Genomic DNA, 27,322 nt, shown 5'->3' with positions numbered 1-27,322 from the left:
ATCTATCAGGGTGTTCTGTTTCCTTCTCTAAAACATTTCTGTCATAACAAAGTTCAATAAAGTCTCCACCAACTTTCCGAACATCAAGATGTAGTTTAAGAATTGCAACCATATTTAATTATTTCATCAATAATCTAATGTTAGATAAATCAAATCTAAGTTTTGAGAACTTAAAGAAAAAATTGTTTTCTTTAATCTCATTATGTATTACTCATTTGAAGATAATTGAAGTAAGATTTCCTCTACCCATTTTAATACTTGTTTTCACCAGTTTGTATACAGTAGTTACCTGGAAGTTTATGATATTTTTTAAATTGGCTTTAGGTAGGGAGTGTATTTTTCTTGCCTCGAACTTGTGTAATGGTTTTTAATGCTTTAGAGTTTAATAGATTTGTCTTAGAAACATAATCTAGAAAGTGGTGATTATAGTTTGCTTCTGTTTTTCTGTACCTCAGGGTTCCTTGGATCTTACCCAGAGTATTGAAGATGACCCCCTTCTGGACACCCAGCATCTCCCACATCATTCATTACATGCTCAGTTTAGACCCAGATTCCATGCTCTTCCTACAGTCATCATAGCAAATCTTCTCTTATTAATACATGTAAGTTGGCTGGGACAAAGTAATCCAGACAGAGGTAATGTTCTTAAAAATATATATAAGCTCTGCAGAGGGCAGTTTGGCCACATCTGTCAACATTTAAAATGTGCATACTTGTTTACTTACCTCTCTACGTCAAAGAATTTACCGTAGATATATTTGCACATGTGTAAGGATATTGTATTTTTTTTTTAAGATTTTATTTATTTATTTGACAGAGAGAGAAACATCGAGAGAGGGAACACAAGCAGGGGGAGTGGGAGAGGGAGAAGCCGGCTTCCCGCTGAGCAGGGAGCCCAATGTGGGGCTCAATCCCAGGACCCTGAGATCATGACCTGAGCCGAAGGTAGACGCTTAACTGACTGAGCCCCCAGGCGCCCCAAGGATATTGTTGACAATAGTAATGTTGTCTGTAATATCAAGATACTTCAACAATCACCATTCAGAGGACACTGATGTCCCATCCATATGAAGGAATGCTCTGCACCTGTTGGAAATGAAACAGGGTGGCTGTGTATCTATTGGTTTAGACCAGTCTTCACACTTACATTGTTGAGTGTTCACAAACACAGGTTTACATTCAGGATTGCACAGAATGTTCCTATTTGCACATTTTAAAAGATGATTTCAGGGTGGCTGGGTGGCTCAGTTAGTTAAGCGTCTGAGATGTCTAAAGGGCATCTCACACTTAAAATATCCAAAAAGAGAATTCTTAATTTTCTATCCTTCTCCGTGGATTTCTCCATATTATTGACTAGAAAGACTCCTTTCAGTCCGTTTTTAAGGCCAATAAACTCCCCCTCCCCTGCTTGTGCTTGCTCTCTCTCTCAAACAGATAAAATTTAAAAAAATAAAATAAAAGATAATTGAGAGGGCTGGTGTGCATGTATATTCCTGTGTATAAACAGAAAATTTCTAGAAGCATTCATAAGTTCCTTTTAATACTAGTTCCCACTGAGGTGGAGGACTGAGGACCTCAGTAGAAGGCACACCTGATAGATTTTTAGTATTTGCCTTTTGTACTATTTGAGATTTTTTTTTTTTGACATATGCATGTGTTACTTTTTCAGTTACTAAAACAAAAAGATGTAGATAAATCTTTGTTGACACAGAAATTTATCAATTTATCTACACTTAGGAAATAATATCAAGCAGAGAAATCAAGTTGCAGCAGAACAATACATATTGTTGCACCATATTTTAAAACTATGATAAAATTATAAATGTCTGGGGACTTTTTTTTTTTTTTTGAGAGAGAGCATGAGTGGGGATGGGGGGCAGTGGAAGAGGGAGAGAGAGAGAGTCCTAAGCAGACTCTATCCTCAGTGTGTAGCCCGACATGGGGCTTGATCCCATGACCCTGAGACCATGACCTGAGCTGAAATCAAGAGTCGGATGCCCAACCAACTGAGCCACCCAGGCTCCCCAAATGTCTGGGGATTTTTAAAAACACATGTGTTGCAACTAGTAGATAAATCAGTCCTAGAGATAAATGATAGTGACTACAGTCAACCATATTGTATATATTATAAACTTCAGTGTTGCCAAGAAATTAGATATCTTAATTGTTCTCACCACAAAAAGGAAGCCGTAATTATGTGAAGTGATAGAGGTGTTAGCTAATGCTGGGAAGGTAATTATATTGCAATATATAAATGTATCAAATCAACAAGTTGTAGGGGCCCCTGGCTGGCTCAGTTGGAGAAGGGTGTGACTCTTGATCTCAGGGTGGTGGGTTTGAGTCCCACATTGGGTGTAGAGATTACTAAAATAAGATAAAAAGTTAAAACAACAACAACAAAAAACACAAAAAGCCAAGTTGTACTCCTTAAACTTACACAATGTTATAGGTCAGTTATATCAATAAAAATAAATAAGTCAATAAATTCAACATCACATACAGAAAGAAACCCCTAAATGGAAAAACAAACAAAAAACCTCTGTGTGTGAATAGTCTTGGTGTAGGTTTATTGATGGCTCTGCAGCTAGTCTGTTAGTCATCTCCATTTTGGTTATTGAGATCTGAAGCACTAGGGGATGTAGTTATTCTTTGCTACAATGTGAAATATCAAGAGCAAGAGCGCATATTCTTAGCAATCCCACATGTTCATGAGGAGAATAAATGTGGTTCATTGACTCGTTCAGCAGCTGCTCCAGTAACACACACTGTATAGACTTGAATTCAGAACTGAATATCCTGAGGAGAGAGGTGCATCCTATTTCCTTGTGTAGATGTAGTTAAGTGTGGCATGGTTCCTCCATGGCTTCCCGATCCCCCGATTATCAACTGAAGAGGTGGCCTCCTGGTCCCTGGATTATGGCCTGTTTTTCTTCTTACTTTTTTTTTTTATAACATATCTTTAATTTGTGTAATATACTCTGTATTTATTTATACCCCCCATACACACAAACATACACACATATGACTTTGAAAAACCTTTTTATATTAAATTGCCTGCCTACAATACTATGGGATCGATTGCCCTAATTTTAGGACTAAGAAAATCTTGTGTTAAAAAACAAGAAAAAGGGACGCCTGGGTGGCTCAGTCGGTTAAGCGGCTGAGGTTGCCTTTGGCTCAGGTCATGATCTCAGGGTCCTGGGATGAGTCCCACATCAGGTTCCCTGCTCAGTGGGGAGCCTGCTTCTCCCTTTCCCTCTGTTTGTGCTCTGTCAATAAATAAAATCTTTAAAGATAAATAAATAAATAAAAAGTATATATATTTCTTAAAAAAAAAAGAAGAAGAAGAATACCAGTATTACCCTGATACCCAAACCAGATAGACACCACAAAAAAGAACTATAGGCCAATATCTCTAATGAACATAGATGCAAAAATCCTCAACAAAATACTAGCAAACCAAATCCAACAATACATTTAAAAAATCCTTCACTGGGGCGCCTGGGTGGCTCAGTCGTTAAGTGTCCGCCTTCAGCTCAGGTCATGATCTCGGGGTCCTGGGATCGAACCCCGCATCGGGCTCCCTGATCAGCGGGAAGCCTGCTTCTCCCTCTCCCGCCCCCCCTGCTTGTGTTCCCTCTCTCACTGTGTCTCTCTGTCAAATAAATAAATAAAATCTTAAAAAAAAAAAATCCTTTACCACGATCAAGTGGGATTCATTCCTGGGTTGCAAAGGTGGTTCAATACTCATAAATCAATCAACATGATACATCACATTAATTTTTTAAAAAAGAATAAGAACCATATAGTCATTTCAATAGATCAGAAGAAACATTTGACAGAGTACAACATCGATTCGTGATAAAAAAAAAAAAACCTCAACAAAATAGGCCTAGAAGAAACATACCTCAGCATAATAAAGGCCATCTATGAAAAACCCACAGTTAACATCATCCTAAATGGGAAAAACCTGAGGTTTTCTTTACGGCCAAGAACAAGATAAGGATGTCCACTCACCACTTTTATTCAACATAGTACTGGAAGTCCTAGCCTCAGCAATCAGACAACAAAAAGAAAGAAAAGGCATCCAAATCAGCAAGGAAGAAGTAAAACTTTCACTATTTGCACATGACATGATACTCTGTGTAGAAAACCTGAAAAACTCCACCAAAAAATGCTAGCACTAATAAACAAATTCGGTAAAGTCAGGATACAAAATCAATGTGCAGAAATCTGTTGCATTTCTATACACCAATTATGAAGCAGCAGAAAGGCAAATCAAGGAATCAGTGCCATTTACAATTGCACCAAAACCCATAAGATACCTAGGACTAAACCTAACCAAAGAGGTGAAAGACCTATACTCTGAAAACTATAAAACACTGATGAAAAATTGGAGGATGACCTAAAGAAATGGAAAGACATTCCATGCTCATGGATTGGAAGAAAAAATACTGTTAAAGTGTCTATACTACCCAAAGCAAACTACACATTTAATGCAATCCCTATCAAAATACCAACAGCATTTTTCACAGCTAGAACAAACAGTCCTAAAATTTGTATGGAACCACAGAAGACTCCAAATAGACAGAGCAATCTTGAAAAAGAAAAGCAAAGCAGGAGGCATCACAATTCCAGACTTCATGCTTGATTACAAAGCTGTCATCATCAAGACAGTATGGTACTGGCACAAAAATAGACACATAGATCAGTGGAACAGAATAGAGAGCCCAGAAATGAACCTGCAATTATATGGTCAATTAATCTTCAACAAAGCAGGAAAGAATACTGAATGGGAAAAAGACAGTCTCTTCAACAAACGGTGTTAGGAAAACTGGACAGCAACATACAAAAGAATGAATCTGCGCCATTCTTTCACCATACACAAAAATAAACTCAAAATGGATGAAAGACCTAAATGGAGACCTGAAACCATAAAACTCTGAAGAGAGCACAGGTAGTAATTTCTCTGCCATCAGCCATCGCAACTTTTTTCTAGATAAGTCTCCTGAGGCAAGAGAAACAGAAGTTAAACTATTGAGACTACATCTAAATAAAACACTTCTGCACAGCAAAAGAAACAACAAAACTAAAAGGCAACCTACAGAATGGGAGAAGATATTTGCCAATGACATACCTGATAAAGGGTTAGTATCCAAAATACATAAAGAACTTAGAAAACTCAACATCCAAAAAAAATCCAATTAAAAAAATGGGCAGTAAGACATGAACAGACATTTCTTCAAAGAAAACATCCAGATGACCAACAGACACATGAAAATATGCCTCACATCACTTATCAGGGAAATACAAATTGGAACTACAGTGACCTATCACCTCACACCTATCAGAATGGCTAAAATCAACAACACAAGAAACAACAGCTGTTGGTGAGGATGTGGAGAAAAAGGAACCCATCTACACTGTTGGTAGGAATGCAAACTGGTGTAGCCACTGGAAAACAGTATGGAGGTTCCTCAAAAAGTTAAAAATAGAACTACCCTATGATCCAGCAATTGCACTACTGGGTATTTACCCAAAGAATACAAAAACACTAATTCAAAGGGATACATGTACCCTGATGTTTATTGCAGCATTGTTTACAATAACCAAATTATGAAAACAGCCCAAGTGTCCCTCAGTTGTTAAATGGATAAAAAAGAATATTTTATGGCTGGCACTATGACCCAGCCATAAAAAAGAATGAAATCTTGTCATTTGCAACTACATGGACGGAGCTAGAGAGTATTATGCTAAGCAAAATAGAGAAAGACAAATGCCAATGTGATTTCATGCATGTGGAATTTAAGCAAGAAAACAAATGAGCAAAGGGAAAAAAGAGAGACAAACCAAGAAAGAGACTCAATTATAGAGAACAAACTGATGGTTCCTGGCGGGGGGGGGAGGGGGGGCGGAATGTGTGAACTAGGTGAGAGGGATTAAGGAGTGCACTTGTGATGAGTACCGGGTGGTGTATGGAATTGTTGAGTTATTATATTGTACACCTGAAACTAATATTACCTTATATGTTAACTGAAATTTAAGTAAAAACTTAAAAAAACAAGAAAAATATCTGTATGCTACTTTATATAAAGTGGATCAGTTTGGTTCAATGTACAGTGTTTTCCAGTATAAGGAATTTGTTGACCTTTCAAATTTTTCCTTTATGCTAATAAGCATCTTGAGTTGCCATAGCAAATATGACTGCTCTTGGCAAATCAATTAGACAAATCACATATATTTTAAATAGATTTATTATATGCTTGGATTGCCTGCTGTTGAATGTTTTGTGATGAATACTAATGATATATTTTTCTTTATTTGATTTTTTAAATTACAAAATAACTTCCTTATTGTTACAAATAAAACATTACCAAAGTGTACAAAAATAAAATTGTATCTTCCGTTTTCTCTGCTTCAGCCCTTCTCCCCAAGTTAATAAATGGGTGTATCTCAGTGCCTTTCATTCAATTCATACAAATATATACAAAAAGAGGGGCACCTGGGTGAGTCAGTTAAGTGACCAACTGTTGATCTCAGCTCAGATCTTGATCTCAGGGTCCTGAGTTCAGCCCCATGTTGGGCTCTGTGCTGGGCATATATTATACGTATATTTTGTGTACATACATATGTATATATACACAAAAAGATTAGTACATATATAAAAGGATTTCCCCCATTTCTTCTCCCCATCCCCCAATGGGATAATCTGTATTTATTATTCTGCAGAGGTGTTTCTCATACTTCAGCATGCAACAGACTCCCTGGCAGGCTTATTAAACTAGATAGCTCGGTGACACCCCCAGAGATTTTTGATTCTGCTGGTTTGGGGTGGGATCTGAGAATTTGCCTTTCTAACTAGTTCCCTTGTGATGCTGATTGTGCTGGTCTGTAAACCACACTTTGAACTACTACTCTACAACTTCTTTTAATCTTAACATACAGACATCCAGCCAAATTACAGGGAGATTTAGTTAATTCTTTTATAGCCAAATAATATTCTGTTATACAAGTAGATGTATCTTTTTTTAAATTTTTTTTAAGATTTTATTTATTTATTTGACACAGCAAGAGAGGGAACACAAGCAGGGGGAGTGGGAGAGGGAGAAGCAGGCTTCCCACAGAGCAGGGAGCCAGATGCGGGGCTCGGTCCCAGGACCCTAGGATCATGGCCTGAGCCGAAGGCAGACGCTTAATGACTGAGCTACCCAGGCGCCCCACAAGTAGATGTATCTTAATTTATTCAGGCATTCTGCTATGGATGAACACATATCCTTGGGGCAATTTTCAGTTTTTTGCAAATATAGAGAATACTGCAGTAAATATTCGTATCCATAGAACCCTCTGGACTGGTGCTTTTCCTTCTGATGGGTAGAGTCCTTAACACAGGATTACTGAGTCAAGATGCTTCCAAATTCTTTTTCCACATCTATTCCCAGACCAGTAGCAATATATGAGAATGTCTGTTTGCCTGTATTATGGCACCAGTCTTTTAATTTTTTGTCAATCTAACTGTATATTTTTGTTCTCTTAAAACTGAAACTAAAGTTTTTTAAAACCGCGATTTTTACTAGTTACCTCTGAAGGACTAAATTAACTGTTTTTACTCTTCAATAAAAGAAGTGGGCAAGAAATTGTTTAACGTTAAGTACTCATCTCTGTTAGATGGGATTTAGGGTGACTTTTCTTCTGATTTGCTTCCAAATTTTCTGCAAATTTTTCTCCAAATTTTCTGTTTCAAACGTTTATAAAATGGCAAAAAAAAAGTTGTTTTTAAATTCATTTATACAAATAGGATAGCAAAAGTCATAGGTATGAGTATGTGCTGAGATGGTGATCATTTTTTAATTCCAAATATTGAATATTAATCCTACTGCTTTCCTTTCCGCCAGGTTGTATTTGTCATTTTAGCATTTTTAACAGGTGTGCTTTGCTCTTACCCTAATCCAATTGAGGACAAGTGCCCCGGAAACTATACCAACCCATTGAAAGTTCAGACAGTCATAATCCTTGGAAAAGTTATTTTGTGGATTCTGCATTTTCTTCTTGAACGCTACATCCAGTACCACCACAACAAAGTCCGAAACCGAGGCTATAACATGATCTACCTGTCCACAAGGCATCTTAAAGGACTTGCACTGATGATACACTCAACCGGTGAGTCTGGCTCAGCTTGTCTGTGGCTTGCTTGCGTGGCAGAAATGCCAGCAGAAAGAAAATATTAGGTTTGACTTTATAATCAAATACATTCTCTCATGTTTGTCAGAGTGATGTGTATTATGGCCACTAAAATTTGGATCACCTTAATGTCTTGAAGATTTTTTAATAATATAGTCTTAATTTTCTTTTTTTTAAAGATTTTATTTACTTGCGAGAGAGAGAGAGAGAACACAGCAGGGCATGGGAAGATGGAGAGAGAGAAGCGGTCTCCCTGCTGAGCAGGGAGCCCTACGCAGGGCTCTATCCCAGGACCCTGGGATCATGACCTGAGCCGAAGGCAGACACTTAATGACTGAGCCACCCAGGCATCCCAATATAGTCTTAATATTCCTTTGACATCTGTGTTTGTTATATAGGGGAGGGGGAAAAAATGTCCCTCTACCCTTCTAGGTAGATTTTTGGCTGAGACCGCACTGTAATAAAAGCTTAACAAGAGAAAAATAAACAGAAGTTTAATAATATGCGTACCTCCTGTATACATGGGAGAGACCCAAGAAAACTGAGTAACTCTCCAAAATGGGCCATGCCACCACATTAAATACCATCACTGGTCCAAGAGACCAGAGATGTGGTGAGGCGGTTGGAGGAGTTATGGGAGGTTACCAGGAAAGCTCTGTAAACAACAGTGAGATTGTTACTCAGATTTAAGTCTGTGCCTTCTCTGTGGATAATTGTTTCTAGAAATTTACAATCTTCCTTCTCTTCCTGGTACAGAGAGGAGGATACGCGTACAAACTGTAGTTTTCCCTTGTAACTGTCTCTTACAAAAGGGTAAATTCTATTCAGCTTTCAGAGCCTCACCTGTGTCTGCTGTTTCTTAAAAATAATCAGCTTAAAATAATCCTTATGCCAAGAACACTTATTTTGGGGTGGCATTTTCTGTCCCCCCATCATTGTGAACACGTTGTCCACGTATCTGCCTGTATGTAATGTAGACCCCCCGCTTTGGTATGAGCCGTCTTAATCCTCTCAAGACCATACAAATACTGTTGCTATTTGATACTTGGAGGATAAGAGGAAGGAATTGCTTTACTTTAAATGAAGTTCAGTGTTTTTCTTTCAGTGAGAGACTGTGATATAATAAAATGTATTATCCAAAATGGAAAACTTGAAAAACACTTCATGAAGGCAATGTCAGGAAGTCCGCAGAGGACTTAGCTGCATTAGTACCCACTCTCTTTATTGTTGCAAACATTTTAAAGGCTGACGGAATTAAATTGAACTTCTTTAGGTATTTTTGCCTTGGTGTTCAAAGTTCCTACCTTTTTAAAAGACCCTCTTTTTCAGTTTGAGTCCGGAATAAGTACTTTTAGACATTTTGAAACCAAATTTGAAATTAATTTTTTTCCCAGAAAAACAGCTCTACAGAATTTCAAGGGCAAGCTGCGAGTTCATCTGCTCAGTGATGTTCTAACTGGAAGCTGCAGGACCCCCCCCGATAACAGAGAAGCATTTTATAGAGATGGCTGATTTTGACTCATGGAGAAAGGGGGGACATTTTTACTGCTCCCTGAGGAAGACCTTGGCTTGTATGTTCAGCGGCTGTTGTGTAGTACTTGTTTTTGGCCAGGAGATGTTACTATAACCTTTCCTCCCACCCACAAAGCTAAAAGCCAAAACCCATTTTTAACTTACAGACCTCATAAGCATTATGACCAAAATAATGTTCAGTCTCTCAAGAGAGCGGTCTGGAAATAGTATTTTTGAGGCCCACCAAGGGATTGTCTGATCTTTACCTTTCCGCTCACTTTGAAATTCTTTTTTTTTTTTTAATATTTTATTTATTTATTTGATAGCGAGCAGGAACACAAGCAGGGGGAATGGGAGAGGGAGAGGCAGGCTTCTGGCCGAGCAGGGGGCTTGATGCGGGACTTGATCCCAGGACCCTGGGATCATGACCTGAGTCGAAGGCAGACACTTTATGACTGAGCCACCCCGGCACCCTCACTTTGAAATTCTTGCTAACATATGACACTTAATGTTTCTAAGCAATTGGACCCTTACTTTAATCACAGATGGCATCACTTTTATGTTGCTCATATAAGGAACCAGAAAAACCAAAGAGATTGGGGCAGATATTACTTGTTTCTACTTTCTTTAAGTATTTTTTTCTCATATGAAGAATAAAGAGGTAAATCCATGAAGATATTGAACGTCCAGCTAATCAGATGAGTGTAACCATTGTTTCAGTGGCAGGTGATAGTATTGTCGGATAGTGATTAGCTTTAGCCTGATATCTTTTCTCTATAAAATTGGGGAAATAGTATTTCTCACACAAACTCTGTTGCAGGAGGAAGTGAACTAACAGTGCCTAGTAGGTATTCAATAAATGAATGGTAGGTATCATCAGCATTATTTTTTTTTAAATTTTTTTTTTTAAGATTTTATTTATTTGACAGAGAGAGACAAAGCGAGAGAGGGAACACAAGCAGGGGGAGTGGGAGAAGGAGAAGCAGGCTTCCCGCCGAGCAAGGAGCCCGATGCAGGGCTCGATCCCAGGACCCTGGGACCATGACCTGAGCCGAAGGCAGATGCTTAACGACTGAGCCACCCAGGCGCCCCATCAGCATCATTATAATAATTTTGGTTTCGGGGCTCCTGGGTGGCTCAGTCAGTTAAGCGTCTGCCTTCAGCTCAGGTCATGATCCCGGGGTCCTGGGATTGAGCCCCACATCGGGCTCCTTGCTTAGCAGGGAGCCTGCTTCTCCCTCTGCTGCTCCCCCTGCTTGTGCTCTTTCTCTCTCTCTCTCTCTGACAAATAAATAAGTAAAATCTTTACATAATAATAATAATAATAATTTTTGCTTCGTGTAATCTTTCACAATCCCAGGCACACCACCATACAACCCTTCCTCCAAGCAGGTCTCTGTGGCAGACAGTCATACCCTACATGATGGCAAGACCCAGCCTCTTTGCTCCAGAATTTTATTTTTCTTCTATGCTGTATTTTTCAAAATAAAAGTACAGAACAAGGCTAATGGTCTTCAAAACCAAATAATAGATAGCTAAGTGTGTGTGTGGGGGGGGGGGGGACAGTTCATATTTATCAAATAATTGTCAAGCACCATTCTAAGTATTTTTCACATATTAACTCATTTATTCCTCACAAGAGCACTGTGAGGAAGGTACTGTCATTCCCATTTTTCAGACAAGTTGAGGAGCAGAGGTGTCAGGTCGTTTGTCCACGGTCAGCAGTGTGTCCCAGATGCCCACCCAGGCAGTCCACATAACTGCAACATTCTTAACCTCCGTGCAGTTCTCTGTTGTTACGTTATGTGACCAGAATGGGCCATGAGTGTCCTCAAGTGCCTCTGGATTCTGAAGAACTGGGATAATGCAAATTTCTAAAAACTGCATCCCTATTTATTTATTTGAGAGAGAGAGAGAGAGAGCAGGGGAGGAACAGAGGGAGAGGGACAAGCAGACTCCACGCTGAGCGTGAAGCCCGACAAGGGGCTCGATCCCATGACCCTGAGATCATGACCTGAGCCAAAATCAAGAGTCGAATGCTTAACCGACTGAGCCGCCCAGGAGCCCCTGCACCCCTTTTTAAATGCACATGGGACTCCACACAATGCCATTGTTCGTCATTTTAGAGAGCAAAACATCATTTCTTTGTTTTTAAGAAAATCCAGATTCTTATGTAATTGTATTTTGGAGTCATCATTAACTGTTAGACGTGTTGGGGTTTTTCCCTCAAGAGAGCAGCGGGTTCAGGTTTTTACCTTAGCTTCCTTCAGTGCTCAGTATAGAAGGGCCTGGGTGCACGCCCGCCCCTGCCGTGTGGGCCCCCACGGGGCTCTGCTAACCGCGCGCTTCTTTCTCCTCCTCAGGCAGCACGGCTCTCCTCCTGGTGCTGTGTGTGCAGCACTCCTTCCCAGAGCCCAGCAGGTTGTATCTTGACTTCATCCTGGCCATCCTGGCCCTGGAACTCGTCTGTTCCCTGACGTGTCTGCTCATTTACACAGGTGAGAATTACGAGACTGTTGGGCTAAAGACCTTTGACTGCTTGTTTCATCCCTGATAATGGGAAACGTGGCCATTATCTTCGGGGCAAGGTTTTTCTAGCAGCTGAGAGCCTCTTTAGCACCTGTACCTTCCATTACTGACCACATCCAAACATCCTCAATTTCAAACCAGCAAGATACCAGTGAGTGATGCTCCTAAGTTTGTGTCATCAACTAATTTTTGTCAAGTCAAGTGACACCTTATCATTAAAAAAAAACAAAAAAATTAAAAAGACCCACAAACATTTGCTTCTTCAAAGGCAACTGAGATGTAAGTCTGGCATTAAAATTTGAAATGACGAAATACAAAATAAGTAAATAAATAAATAATGCGTGCAAAACTGCATTTATCCCAGACTTGCCTTAGGATAAACCATTTATGAACTCATTTTCTAAATTTAGAGCTGTCTGAGGGTTGGTCTGTTTGTCTGTCTCTCTGTCTTGCTCTCTCTCTCAGAACTCTCATTGGTAAAATTAAAGTAAGCTTTACTTTAGAGGGGCGCCTGTGTGGCTCAGTTGGTTAAGTGACTGATTTTTGAATTCGGGTCAGGTCATGATCTCAGGATCCTGGGATCGAGCCCCACATCAGGCTCTGTGCTCAGTGGGGAGTCTGCTTGAGGAATCTCTCTCTCCCTCTAAAATAAACAATTTTTTCAAAAAATAAAGTAAGCTTTAGATATGTAAACATGGAAAAATAGATGGAAGGATACTTTTAACAGAAAAAAAATTCAAGCCCTGGAAAAATCTAGATTTCATTCCTGCTGCAATATTAACATGCAGTAAAATCTGTCCAAAATAGTAGCTAATTTTCTGGCACTGCATAACAGTTATTTTGTGACAATAAAATATCTTGTGTACCCATTTTGAAAGAGGTCATTTTTGTTATAAAGGACAAAGTCACATGGGTCTCAGCTTATGTTTCATTTTACTGATTTTTTTTTTTCTGTGCATCTCCTTAGGCCTCCTTAGGCCTATTCAGAATATGAATGGGGTGACTAGTTTGTAAATGTGAATGTCACATTACTGATTGATCTTTATAAATTTCTCTATAGTTATCAGCTAACAATGAGCCAAATTATGGGGAGGATTACATTTTGTACCTCACTTTAAAAAAATAAACGTATATCACCCACTTAACTTCCTAGAAAAGAATGAGACTAGTTTTAAAGTAAGGTTAATTTTTCTGTATATAAGAAACAGCTTTGCTATTTCTGTAAAGGGATCCATACGACAGGTGGATATTGAATTACCCTGTTGACTGAGATCAATTCCAACCTATGGCATGTCTGTCAGATGCTGTCAGTGAGGTCATAGTTTAGATCTGAATGTAGAATTCACTTAGCCTGTTATTTTAGTACTCTACAACTTTCATTTACTGCAAGGGGTGCAAGCGTTCTTGTAGTATTTTCTTAATACCTATAGAATGCTCTGTGAGGGGCGCCTGGGTGGCTCAGTCGGTGGAGCGTCTGCCTTCGGCTTGGGTCATGATCTCAGGGTCCTGAGATCGAGCCCCTCATCGGGCTCCCTGCTCGGCGGGAAGCCTGCTTCTCCCTCTGACCCTCCCCCTGCTTGTGTTCCCTCTCTTGCTGTCTCTCTCTCTCTGTCAATTAAATAAATAAAATCTTAAAAAAAAAAAAATGCTCTGTGACATAGAAGGAGATACAACATTCCAAAGATCATGTGAATGTCATCATGTAAATAAGGAGAAATGTAAATACTGTTAAAATGTAGTCCAAGATTTATTTCCCTAGGACTTACTGTACTTTTTAAAGGATTTGCTGTAGCATTTATAATGAATTATAAATAAGACAGCTAATGTTAGAAACAAAAAGACAAAAACCTGAGAGTGTTTAAGAGGCAAAGGAAACAGATATTCCAAGAATCCTGATAGGAACTCGTTTTTACAGTTGGACACAAATAGTTACATGACACGTAAACTTAAATAAAAAGGGTTTTCTTTCATTTTATTCTTTTCCATTTATTGTAATATATTGTCTTCCTAATTAAAAAGAATTGCTTCATTCTGTACTCCAAGACTTAGCATATTTCATCTTTATTTACATTAATTTTTAAATTTTTATCTGAATAAAAACACCATTAAAAACTGTCTTGTTAAATCCCAAATGAATATGCTTCCTACTGTAAGAAAACCTGATAAGTGGTCATTCAGACTCACAAAGTAAATAGATGGTTTACATAGGACAGGTTTATAATAATTATAATTATAAACTTAGGGTTTCTGCAAATACTGAATTTCTTCAGAAGATTCAAGTATGACTGTCTAATCTCCACATCCTCAAGAGTAAACTTAACTCAGTAAATTATAATGTTCCCTTAAATGTACTGTAGGTTCTGACAGGAGAGATTTAGGGAGTAGCATCTAGAGACAAATGTTGCTTTTGTTCGGTGTGATAGAGAATTTAAGGTTGGTGTCCTGATGTATGGATGTTTCTTGTTTCTCTATAATGAATGACTTTAAAAGATAGTGGGTTTGATAACATTGATAGGGACTCTTGAGGACATGATTCTTTGATATACTAATCCTAACCTAACCTCGACTGGTTTATTTGCATTTTATTTTATTTATTTATTTTTTAAAGATTTTATATTATTTATTTATTTGACAGAAAGAGACACAGCGAGAGAGGGAACGCCACAAGCAGGGGGAGTGAGAGAGGGAGAAGCAGGCTTCCTGCGCAGCAGGGAGCCCGATGTGGGGCTCAATCCCAGGACCTTGGGATCATGACCTGAGCCGAAGGCAGACGCTTAACGACTGAGCCACCCAGGCGCCCCTTGACTAGTTTATTTACATTTTAAGTAGTTAATCTCTAGAAACCAAGATGGACCCTTCTCTCTGAACACTAATTTGCTTTACTAGGAAAATAAAACCTGAAACAGTTTTGAGATACTAAATTTGATTAGTATCTTTTTTTTATTTTTTATTTTTTATTTAAAAAAAAAAAAGCAAAAGAGTCAAGTAATGCCACTCAGCTACCAGCCTTGCATCAGCCGGTATCACGGCTCTGAAGCTGTAAGAGGTTCAGTATAGACAGAAAGAAAATGTAAGTGGTGAACAAGTGCACCTTTCTTTTTTAGTATTTTGATGTTTTAGTATGCCGCCTGCTTTCCTTGGCTTATGATGGAAAGAGTGGTTGCAATTGGTGTTACTGCCTGACATGTGATCTATAAAATGCTGCTCTATTTTAAAGACCACAGAGACCTTTCTATTTTGTCAGACTGTGGTGTCTTTTATTTCTGTCCCCTGACTTTTACTTTAATACTGTATGGCCCTTATTTCCTGTCCCCCGGTTCAAGAAACTTACACTTGTTCCAAGCTTCTTCCTTTGTTCAGGAGTTATTATAGGGAAGATCACATTTCTGAGAACTATGATGTGAACATCAAACAACTCGGATTCACTGGCAGCTGTCGCTTAAGTCTCGATTCTCGGCCTTCATCTTTACTGGATGATCTTTACCTCCTGGAAGTGTACGCCTCCCTTGCTCCGGGCCTCTGGCTTTCCTGGTTTCCTGCCTGCCTCAGCGGGGCCCCATAGTCTCCTTTGTTGAGCGCTCTCCCTGACCTGTTGGAGGGAGCCCCGGGGCTCAGTCTGTGACCTCTAACCTGTGAGCTGTAGCACCTCAGGTTTTGTGCCTGTGCCATTCAAAGCCATAAGGTGCTTCTCATTTCCCACTTTCTTGCCATACCTGAAAGTCAAGGCCATCTAGGTGCAGGGCACGCTTGATTCTTTTGGCATCAGGCTGTCTGCTTCCTCCTGTTCCTTCCTGCTGGACCCTCTGCACATCTCCCACCTTTTTCACTTCAGCTTCTTGGGCCCAGTTCTCAGCTGAGAGCGCACATTAGAATCATATATGGAGCCTGGCAGTTCCACAAAAGGTGAAACAGAGAGTGTCACGTGACTCTGCGTATATATCCAAGACATTGCCACAAAAACACGTACACGATTGTTCAAGGAAGTGCTGTTTATAATAGCCCAGAGGGAAACCATCTAACTGATGTCAGGATAAACTGATGAAGAGATAAACAAAATGTGTTTGATCCATACAATAGAATATTTTTCCGTCCTAAAAAGGAATGAATACATGGACTGATGTACTGATATGTGCTACAACGTGGATGAGCCTTGAAAACATGCTAAGTGGAAGCCCCCCTTAGAGAAGGTCTATTTTATGAGTCCGTGGATATGAAATGCCCAGAACAGGCACATGTATAGAGAGAGGAAATAGATTAGCGGTTGCCTAGAGCTGGGGTTGGGGGCAGGAGGCAAATGAAGAATGACTGCTAATGGATACTGGGTTCCTTTCTGGGGTGATGAACATGTTCTAAAATCGACTATGGAGGTGGTTGCACAACTTGAAATACTGAACCATTGAATTGTATACTTCAAATGGGTGAATGCGTGATACGTGAATTATATCTGAAAAGTTGTTACAAAAAAGGAAAGAATGGCATGTGGAGCTTTTATAAAAAACGTGATGCCGGAGTCTAACCCGTTTCCCCTCCCCCTCATTCATGAGGCGTGGCGCATACAGCTCTCATGGTCAGTCCCGGTTGACAGTCCCCCTCCAACCCTGGCTTTCTCCCCCCTTGTAGCCATCTCTGGTGGAGGCTGACTACTCATTCCAGCCGGGTCCCAGAGTTGTTATTCAGGCAGGGCAGAGCCCCAGCCCAGTTAACGATTATCCAGAGGTACGACTTGTCCTGGCCTGTTGTCACCCCTGAGAGGTGGGGGAACAGCGGCCTTCACTGTGTCTGCTCTCTGCCTCTTTGCCACGGACTCGCCCCCCACCCCCCAGTTGCAGTTGTCTGCTGCGGCCGCCGCAGCGCAGTACACAGACTGGGTGACTAAAACCACACAGATTCATTTTCTCACAGTTCTGGAGGCTGCCAGTCCAAGGTCAAGGTGTGGTCAGGCTTGGTTTCTCCGGAGGCCTCTCTTCTCGAGCTGCCTTCTGACTCTCTTCACATGGCCTTGTGCTCTGTGCAAGCATATCCTGGTATCTCTTCTGTCAGATCAGGGCCCCACCCTTAGTACTTAATTTAATGCTAATTACCTCACGGAAGGCCCTATCCCCAAAGACAGTCACATCGGGGGTGAGGCTTCAACACGTCAGTTTTCGGGGAACAGAGTTCAGTCCATAACATCACTTATCCCCACAAACGGCCAAGTTCATCGGTGGCCTTCAAACTGCCACATCCCCTGGGTCCTCTCCGTGTCATCACCTTTCTGGCAGTGAACACCGACTGCTCTTTCCCGGTTCTCCTCCTTCCTCTCTGGAGACTCATTTCCATTCCCTTTTAACAGATTTTTCCCCACCTCTTTAATACTGGCGGGTTTCAGCGTTCCCACGTCCTTTTTCTCTACGTACTAAAAGTTACCCATCTACACACTAGGGGGCAGCCCTCAGATGAACAGAGCCACCCAAACCTTTATAGTCGCCTGCTTGGTGATCACTTCCATCCAGGCGTTCCAGTGTAGCAAGACAGAAGGGACCTGGACTTCCTTCTCTTCTTCCAAACCTTCCCCCATCCTGTCCCTCCTCCCCTAGCTCAGCTAACAGTGCCAGCCCGCAGCTCTTGCTCCATCTGACCTTTTCGTCGTCCTGGATTCTTCCTTCCACCTTACTCTCCCTCCCTCAGTCATCAGCCCTGTTCAGTCCGCCTGCCTCCCACATCTGTCTCCTCTCCTCTGTCATTCCACTGCCTCGGTCAGACGCTCCTCACATCCTGTGTGGATGATTCCAGCAGGCACGCTACTGGTCTCCCTTCCTCCGTCCTCTTAATTGTATTCCTTCCTCCTGCCAGTGTAATTGTATTCAGAGACAACTCTGATCATTAACAACTTCCCTGTTCCCAGAGTTTTCTTAAAGGCCTAGGGAAGAAAATCTGAAATCTTGGTGTGGCATAAAAGGCTCTCCATGAGCTGGCCCTACTCAGCCCTGCCCTTCAGGGATGATGGTGAGCTCCTTTCAGTGACTCCCATTTACCCTCAGGACAAAATCTAAACGCCTTGACATGGCAACACCAGTCACGTCTTCCCTGCCTACCTTTCCACCCCCTCATACGCACGCACGCACACGCGCACCACGCACGCACGCACACGCGCACCACGCACGCACGCACACGCGCACCACGCACGCACGCACGCCACTTCTCAAGGCCTTAAGTATTTGTTCAGGCTCTTCCTGCACCTAAAACACCGTTCTTCTCTCTTCCCATGGTTTGTGCGGTTAGTTCTCGTGTTTCCCTCGAGGCTGGACTCAAGCCCTCCCATCCTCCTTCTCCATGATCTTCCCTCCCATCCCACTCCTGCTGAGTTAAGGGGCTGCTTTTCAGGGCTGTCACAGCTCCTTGTGCAAGCTTTGATTTTGGTTCTTTTCATACTGTCTTGGAATGTAGGCTTATCATCTATATTTTTCCCTGGACCAGTAGCTCTTTTTATAGGGCAGTATCAACAATGGAGGCTTCAAAGTCATGATTCCTGGATTGGAAACCTGGTTATGTATTTAACTCCCCTGGGCTTCACTTCATTGTAGAAAGTATGCGTAACAAGGGCATCTACTTCGGGGGGGGGGGGGGGCAATTCTGAGAACTGGATGAGGCCGTCCATGCCCAAGAATTCACCTGTACCTTCTTCTGTGTTTTAAATTCACAAAAAAATCATAGCTGTTATTATTAACAATAATGATACTCTCTGTGTTCCCAGTGTTTAGTTCAGGCCTGGCACATAGACTTTCAAAGGCTTGGGCGCATCAGTATTCAAACCTGTTTATTCACTTTATGAAGCATTTGTATCTGTATTACTTGAAAAGCATAGCCAATTAATATAATTTGAAAAAATGGAAGTAAAAGTTCTTTTCATAATTAGGTAACCTGACAATAATGACTTTATTATTTTAGTGAAAATTCGAAAATTTAATAAAGCCAAACCACAGCCTGATGTACTTGAAGAAGAAAAAATCTATGCTTACCCCAGCAATATTACCTCGGAGACTGGATTCAGGTAAGCTTTGGGTGGGAAAAGAAAGACTAGAGAAAGAGAATTATAAGGTTCCCACCCCGCCAGAAATCTAGAAAACATTCTTACGCTTGGAGTTTATGATTATGCGTATGTGCCTTTAGAATTAAGTTTGATTTGCTTACTCCCATTCAGCTGGGTAAAACCAAGTCTAATGAAAGAATCTCATTTTAGAATATTACCTTGGCTTACAGTATCTTAAGAAAAAGTCACAACTACCGTATGTTGTACTGAAAACTGGGAGGGGACCCATTTGCAAAGAGACTAATGAGTATTGGTGAATATGTTGATTCTTTGCAGGACTGTTTCAAGCCTAGAAGACATCGTTGAAAAGCAAGGAGACATAATCGCCTACTTGAAGCGACACAATGCCCTGCTGAGTAAGCGCTTGTTGACTTTCACTTCCTCTGACCTCGACTCTCCGCCTAGTCGCACGTGAGAGGCTCAAGGTCAGGACAGCAGTTTGCAAAGGAATGCCGAGGAATCTAAGACTGACTGACGACCTGACAAGCTGTCCTCGGGAATGGCAGTTTTGGCCAGATAACGTTTGACAGTTTTTGTTGGAAGCCTGAATTTCGCTCTCACCTGTGTGGCTGTTTAGTAGGTGGGACTTGTGGGTCACTTGAAAGGTACTTCATAGAGCCGGGATAACTCGAGGAAAACACGTGTTCGCATATTTTGAAGTTGTTTAACTGTCTGGTTTATCCTAAGATCAAAGGTATAGTTTAAATATCTTCTCACGCAACATTAGAACCCGGTAATAATTTGACGGTTTATAGGGAGGAAATCTGACATGATGATCTGGTTGAAACAAGGGTTTGATCAAATAAGTTCTTTCCACTCTTAAAGTGATGAGAGAAGTCAGTGTTTTTTTATGGTTAATGTTGTTTTCCCCTGCAGAGCCTCCTCAGGTACTGGACATGGCTTGTGTGGTGTGAGATTACAGCTTGGCCCATGTAGCTCTTATGGAGAATTTCCTCTTTGTAAGACCAGTCTCACTAGGTGATTTACTATGCAAACTCCTACAGTTTTCCATTCTCCAGAAATAAGATAATCAAGATTACTTGGACCAGTGTCAGACTGACCAGTGTTGCTCGTTACATCAGCAGCACTTTCCATTGGCAACAGCTGAAATACTTTGGAGAAACTTCCCTTTATTTTAATCCGTCTTCAAAAGTCTTCAAAAAGTTGCCATGTGTTTCAGTATTGACTATATCTTGATTAGATCAAGAAAGGTATGTTCTGTGGCTTTACGTTGGTCTAAAAAGAACCCTTTTTAGCCTTGAATTACACTTTCTGAAGTTTTATTTATTTAAGTAATCTCTACACCCAATGTGGGGCTCAAACTCAGAACCCAGAGATCAAGAGTCACAAGCTTTTCCAACTGAGCCAGCCAGGTCCCCCTTGGAGTATACTTTTAAATTATGAGAATAAGGTGTCATATTAACTTGCGTATAGATATTAATCATATCTAATTCTCCAGGCGAAATGAAGCATTTTTATGAGTAAAGGGCATTATTTTCCCAGTTTTCCTAGTTTGCCCCTTTAATTTATCCATTTGCATTAGCACCTTTATATACTGCCTTAGAAAGCTTAATAGGATGGGAGGGGACATTTGTGATCATGTGTGTTGGTCATTAGCTGAATAATCAAGACCTCATTTGAAAACCCGTAAGCTCTACAGAACTATTTGGCAGGGGATGTATTGATTTGGTCACATCTAGGTACTTAGGAGGGCAAACACCAGTTTCCTTTAGATCTAGTCATTTGATGGGACATTCTAAAAGTTTTCTACCAAGGTAAAAGTGTTGGTGTGTCACCTGTAGGCAATCTCCTTGAGGCCTCAGAATGACAACATTCACAAACTAAAGCCAAAATTATATTTTTAAAAATTCAGATCGTATCCAAGTTTCCTGACTTATCTTCTCTCCCTTCTTTTTTTTCTTTTTTTCTTTCTTTTTAATAAGTCTATCTCAAAGCCATTGCCTTCTCTGGAAATCTGTCTCTGTGTTCTGGAAGAAGCTATAAAACTGCCTTTGTTGGTCTGCAGCCTCCTCAGGAGCTTCCTGGGTATAATCTGAAACTGGCCCTTGTACATGGAGGGCTGGGAGAGACCAAAGAAAGAGGCAGACCCCTCCAGACTGGTAGGTAGGGGCTTTAATAAACAAGGGAACTTACTTGTTACAAGGCTTGTCTTGGGTGCCTACAGGGTGAGGAGATCCCTGCATCCGCCTGCCAGAATCGTGAAAGTTTATAAAGAGGCCTTAACTGGGTTCAGTCACATATACCATCCAGATCTTTCAACAGCACTCTGCTCTCTCAAAGCTGTGTCCTTGGACCAGCTCCCACTGTGCGAACGGTGGGCAGAATATACATTCCAAGGACAGGGGAGGGGGTGAGCAGCCTCTGAAGGCCCAAGTCCAGCTCATGGATGAACTAGCAGTCATGTCCTCTCGATGACCTCCTCCCAGCAGCCTTTAGCTATTTTCCTTTTCAAAAGGAAAACACCAGTGGGAGATGGTTCGCATTTAGTTTTAAATGCAATTGTGGTCTATAGTCAGTTTCTAAGGTTTATAGGATGAACTTTGGCTTACAGAGAAAGATACAGTTAAAAAGTTAGGATACTCAGATTCTAATATATGTCTATAGAACCACAGAGACTTTTCTAAATTCAATAATGAACATTTCAAACAATAAGAAAAATGAAACAAAGTATCAGAACTAGGAAAACACGGTAATGAACGAAGCACTTTAAATATTAAGCATTCTATTCACCAGGCAGGTGGTGTGCTAGCACAGCAGATAGAAAAATTATGAAGAGCCTGGTTTGTAAGGAGGGAGAGGCCTAGAATTTCTAGGCTCTGTGCTGAGTGAAATAATGGCTGTAAGCCCAGGGAACTGTAGGAACTTCAGGTCAGGGTGCCCTGGAAGGGAAGGGGCTGTAGGGATTCCAGACAAATTAAAGAGTAAAGCAAGGCAGCCACAAAGGTCACAAGCACTGTGTCGAGTTTCAACCAAAAGTGTGAGGGAGGGCAGGGAGGAGAGCTGGAGAGCGTCAGATCTGGGCGGGTGCCCTGATGTTGCGTATGTGAGGGGTCCCCTGGAATGGGATCCACTGAAGAGTTTCAAGCAAGGAAGTGACAGAGTCGGTTTTATTTTCAGGAGGATCCGATTACAGTGCAATGTGGAGGAAAGCTAGGTGGCAGAAGGAGTTGGCCCTGAACTAGGGCAGGCATAATAACATTTTATTGAAAGTCTATATGTATATATGTGTAATATGTATTTCTATAATTTGGGGATTTTATTTCAGATGACAATAGCATCATGACTTAGAAGTTAAAAGCTCATTTTTTAGAAGAGCAATGTTGAAAAATAGAAGGAAAAAAATCATTTGAAATCCCACTGCCAAGGAATTGTACCAACACCGCTTGCTGTCCAGTACTCTCACCCACTGTGGGTGTCATCTCTTTCATTCTAGCCCATCTGATGGGTTAAAAACAAATGCATCATTGTTTCACATTGCATTTCTTTGACTACTAATGAAGTTGAGCATTTTCCTCCATATTCTTTGGCCTTTTATCAGTCTTTTGTGATGTGTATGGATCAGGTCTTTTGCTTATTTTTCTCCTGGGATATTCTTTTTCTTAACATAATATTCTTTTACATATAAGGAGAGTCCTCAGTTTCTATTTGTTGGAAATATTTCACTGTTTTGTGTTCTTCTGCAGACACTGCAGCCTAGACTTTATCTGCTGGGGTACTAGTGAAAAAGTTCACACCAGTGAATCCCTAAAAGCCACATTAGATGTGTTCTTGTGTTGAGAGCCAGCAGTGTCTTGACTGAATTTTAATATACCCAAAGGGTATATTAAAAGGGCTGGAGGCCCTTTTCTTCTTCCAGGGACTCAAACCCAAGTCTTTTACATGAATCAAGCTAATTCTTTCCCCTCTTTCCTCCAAGGCAGCATTCCCCAACCTGGGTACTACTGACATTTCAGGTTGGATTATCTTTGTTGTGAGGGGTTCTCCTGTGAATTGTAGGATGCTTAATTAGTATTTCTGGCTCCAGGATACCCCCCAGTTGTTACAGCCAAAAATGCCTCCATAACACGTGTTTGATTTTATTTAACACTTAGCATTTAGGGGTGCCTGGGTGGCTCAGTTGGTTAAGTGACTGCCTTCAGCTCAGGTCATGATCCTGGAGTCCCGGGATCGAGTCCTGCATCGGGCTCCCTGCTCAGCAGGGAGTCTGCTTCTCCCTCTGACCCTCCCCCCTTTCATGTGCTGTCTCTCATTGTCTCTCTCTCAAATAAATAAATAAAATCTTACAAAAAAGACAAAACAGGGGCGCCTGGGTGGCTCAGATGGTTGGGCGTCTGCCTTCGGCTCAGGTCATGATCCCAGGGTCTGGGGATCGAGTCCCGCATTGGGCTCCCTGCTCCTTGGGAGCCTGCTTCTCCCTCTGCCTCTCTCTCTCTCTCTCTCTCTCTCTGTCTCTCATGACTAAATAAATAAAATCTTTAAAAAAAAAAAAAAGACAAAACACTTAGCATTTAATTACTGCCCATGTGCCGGAGTGTATATTCTAGGTGCTGCGAATTCAGGGGTCAATAAGACAGAAAAGGTTCCTGTTCTCTTGGAGTCTACATTCTAATTATGGTATCAGCATGGGAGTAGAGGGAAGGTGGAAGTTAACACAATAAACAAGTAAACCGATCATTGGGTTTGATGAGTTTGATTATTCATCTGTAAATCAGACCTCATGGAGCACTCTTACATTAATATGACTTATAGAGGGGGTGCCTGGGTGGCTCAGTCCGTTAAGCGGCCTCCTTCAGTTCAGGTCATGATCTCAGAGTCCTGGGATCGAGCCCCGCATCAGGCTCCCTGCTCAGTGGAGAGCTTGCTTCTCCCTCTCCCTCTCCCTCTGCCCCTACCCTCCACTCATGCTTGTGCTCTCTCTTTCTTTCTCTCTCTCAAATAAGTAAATAAAATCTTTTTTAAAAATGTGACTTATAGAGAAAATTTAACTTTTGTGTACTGTAACCATTCAGAAAATCAAATGGTAAATGAAATAAACTTTGTTCTTTCCCCATCCATTTTACAGAAAAGACTTATTTTAGTGACTTCACAACCTGACCAGAGATGGTTTTGTAAGTCTTAAATTTTTAAGGAAACAAACCTTGAATATATGACAGTCACAAATCACAAAAATCTCAAAACTTGCCCTAGGTTTCCTAAGGAAAATGGTTCCATTTGTAAACCAAGGAAGCCTATCTCTAATTCTTCTCCGTATTTTTAATTCAGTCTCTCTTTTCACCCTACTATTCCACTGAAACGGTTCTTTTCAAGGTTACCAAGAATGCCCTTCTGTGTTGCTTGAGCTAGGGGTGAATGCATAGGTGTCCTTTTAGCCTGTCAGCAGTCATAGACTCAGCTGCGCACTCCCTCCATGATCCATCTTCTTCATTCTGGCTTCCAAGACCCTGCAAACTCCTGCTTGTCTTCCAGCCTCATTGGCTTCTTGTTTCGTGTCCTTTGCAGGTTCCTTTTCTTCTCCTTGTACTCCGGAGCTCAGTCCCTCGGCCTCTTTCTTCTCCATCAGTACTCACTCTCTCGGTAATCTTGTGGCTTTAATACAGTCTGCAAGGTGGCAACTCCCAAATGTGTACCTCCAGCCAGGTCTTCTTGAACTCCAGACTCATATACCCAGCTGCTTCATTTAGAGCTCTACTTGAATGTCCAGGACATCTCAAACATCACATTTCCAAAGCTGTTCTGTCTCCATGGTGATGGTTCCTCACAGCCCACATACAGTCTCTCAGCAAATCCTGCTGACTTTTCCTTTAAAACAGATCCAGAATCTATCTTCGTCACATGGATTATTGTAATAGTCTCTTAAGTGGTCTTTTAGCTTTTAACTGCCACAATCCACCCCCTACACACACACACACACACACACACACACACACACACACACCCACACACACACCCCAAAACATCAGACAATAGCAAAGAGGTTCTTCTAAAACATCCATCAGATATTGTTATTCTAATGGCTCCCTATCTCAGTAAAACCAAAGCCTGACAGTGACCTCCAGGGCTCTAGAAAAATCTGCCACCCTTAATTCATCTCTTCCTACTCTTCCATTGCTTACTGTTTCAGCTACCTTGTGGTTTTTGGATTGTGAGGCCCAAACCCACCTCAGACCTTTCCAGTTGCTATTCCGTCTACTTGGAATGATCAATTCCCATATACCCTTCATCCTTCAAGTCTCTGTTAAATGTTACTTTCTCAGTGAGGCCTGCTCTGGACCACTGTTTAAAACTACAGCTTTCCCCACACTCAGCACTTTCTATCTCCCTTACCCTTGTAGGGGTTTATATTCTGTCACCCTAAAATATGCCACTTTGGCTTATTGATTATTTTGAATTAGAGATACGAGAAACAGCGAATGCAAGGACCCTCTGACCCACCTCTGTCTCTATGAAAGGAGATGATAAATCTCCCAAGTGAAAGGTGTCCTCCCGGTACCAGGAGGGTAGAAGACATCCATATGACCAGAGATGGGATTTAGGGCTAGAAACTAGATAAACAAACCTTGTTACTTCTTTACCAATTCACTACCCCCAAGCCCAAACCCCTTTGTCTTGTCAATTTTTCCTAAATGTATTGTTTCTTTGTCTAAAAGGCTTAAAGGCCTCCTGCTTTGGTCACTTCTTTGAGTCTCATCTTTTTATTGGGCTCTTGTATGTATGCAATTTAATTTGCTTTTCTCTTGTTAATCTGTCTTATGTCCATTTTATTATTAGACCACCAAAGAATCTAGAAGGGAAGAAGGGAAATTTTTTCTTCCCCTATACCGTTTGAGTTGTTTCCCACTGTACTTATCACCTACAATATTATATAATTTCCTCATTCACTTTATTTTTCCTGACTAGAATGTCATCACATCAATTTCAGAAATAGCAAAGATTTAGAAGAAAAAAATAAAATCATTATCCTGCATAAATGTTCATTTGAAAGGAACACAACAGAAAACGAAATATCAGACACGTATGGAGTAACATCAGAAATAGGACAAAAACATCCACACTTGTTTCTGGAGGTTCTAACAAAATATGTATATAAGAAAAAGGATATGAAGCTACATAATTTGAAAAGGGAGTGCTAAAATTACCATTATTTGCAGAAATATGATTGAAGATGCAGAAATCTCCAAAGAACCTACTGGGAAAACTATTACAAAAAATACAGAAATCGAACTCAGTAAGGTGGCTGGGAGCAAAGTTAAATGTAAAAATCTATTGCTTTATGGATGCCTGGGTGGCTCAGTTGGTTAAGCATCTACCTTTGGCTCAGGTCATGATCCCAGGGTCCTGGGACCAAGTCCCACATTGGGCTCCTTGCTCAGTGAGGAGCCTGCTTCTCCCTCTGCCTGCCACTCTCCCCTGCTTTGTGCTCTCTGTCTTTGACAAATAAAATCTTTAAAAAAAAAATCTATTGCTTTATATAACAACTACCAACTAGAAGATGCAATTCAAAAAAGGCCACATTTATAATAACCAAAAAAAAAAAAATTAAATACCCAGATCTTTTTGAGGAAAACTTACAAACATGACTGAAAGGCATGACACAGGGGCACCTGGGTGACTCAGTCGATCTATGAGGACTAGTGCTAAGATATCAGCCATATTATAATAACAATAATAATTAAAACAGTGAGCTACTGTCCACAAATAATTAGATCAATGTACCAAAAAAGGAAATGTAGAAACAAACCAAAGTGTATATGGGAATTTAGGATATAAAGGTGACACTTCAAATCACCAACCAAAAAGTTAGCTCATTCAGTAAATGGTATTGAGACGAGGTAAACCATCAAGGGAAACAGGTTTGTGAAAGAATTTCCTTCCATCTAAAATGGAACTGGAGGATATGAAATGGAGAACCTCACATGTGCCTTTAGAAGCATGGAATTTAAGAACTGAGATTGATCTCCCATAAATGCGTGATTTACAGAAGATAGACTTATCTCCTAACCAGTGAACATCCAC

At 40.8% G+C, this 27,322-nt stretch overlaps 1 protein-coding gene across 1 annotated transcript in view; it reads left to right on the top strand.

The window, feature by feature from the left end:
• TMEM192 (transmembrane protein 192) overlaps positions 1-21,160 on the top strand; it is a 28,561-nt gene extending 7,401 nt beyond the window's left edge. The window contains exons 2-6 of the mRNA XM_027599572.1: positions 456-602; positions 7,893-8,157; positions 12,054-12,188; positions 19,147-19,249; positions 19,565-21,160. Coding sequence (XP_027455373.1) covers positions 456-602; positions 7,893-8,157; positions 12,054-12,188; positions 19,147-19,249; positions 19,565-19,703 — 789 coding nt within the window. The 3' untranslated portion in view covers positions 19,704-21,160. The remainder of the gene's footprint in view (positions 1-455; positions 603-7,892; positions 8,158-12,053; positions 12,189-19,146; positions 19,250-19,564) is intronic.
• Positions 21,161-27,322: the final 6,162 nt, after the last annotated feature.

Source organism: Zalophus californianus, chromosome 2, assembly GCF_009762305.2.
Source record: "Zalophus californianus isolate mZalCal1 chromosome 2, mZalCal1.pri.v2, whole genome shotgun sequence".
NCBI lineage: Eukaryota > Metazoa > Chordata > Mammalia > Carnivora > Otariidae > Zalophus > Zalophus californianus.
This window is presented reverse-complemented; position numbering and strand designations above follow the sequence as displayed.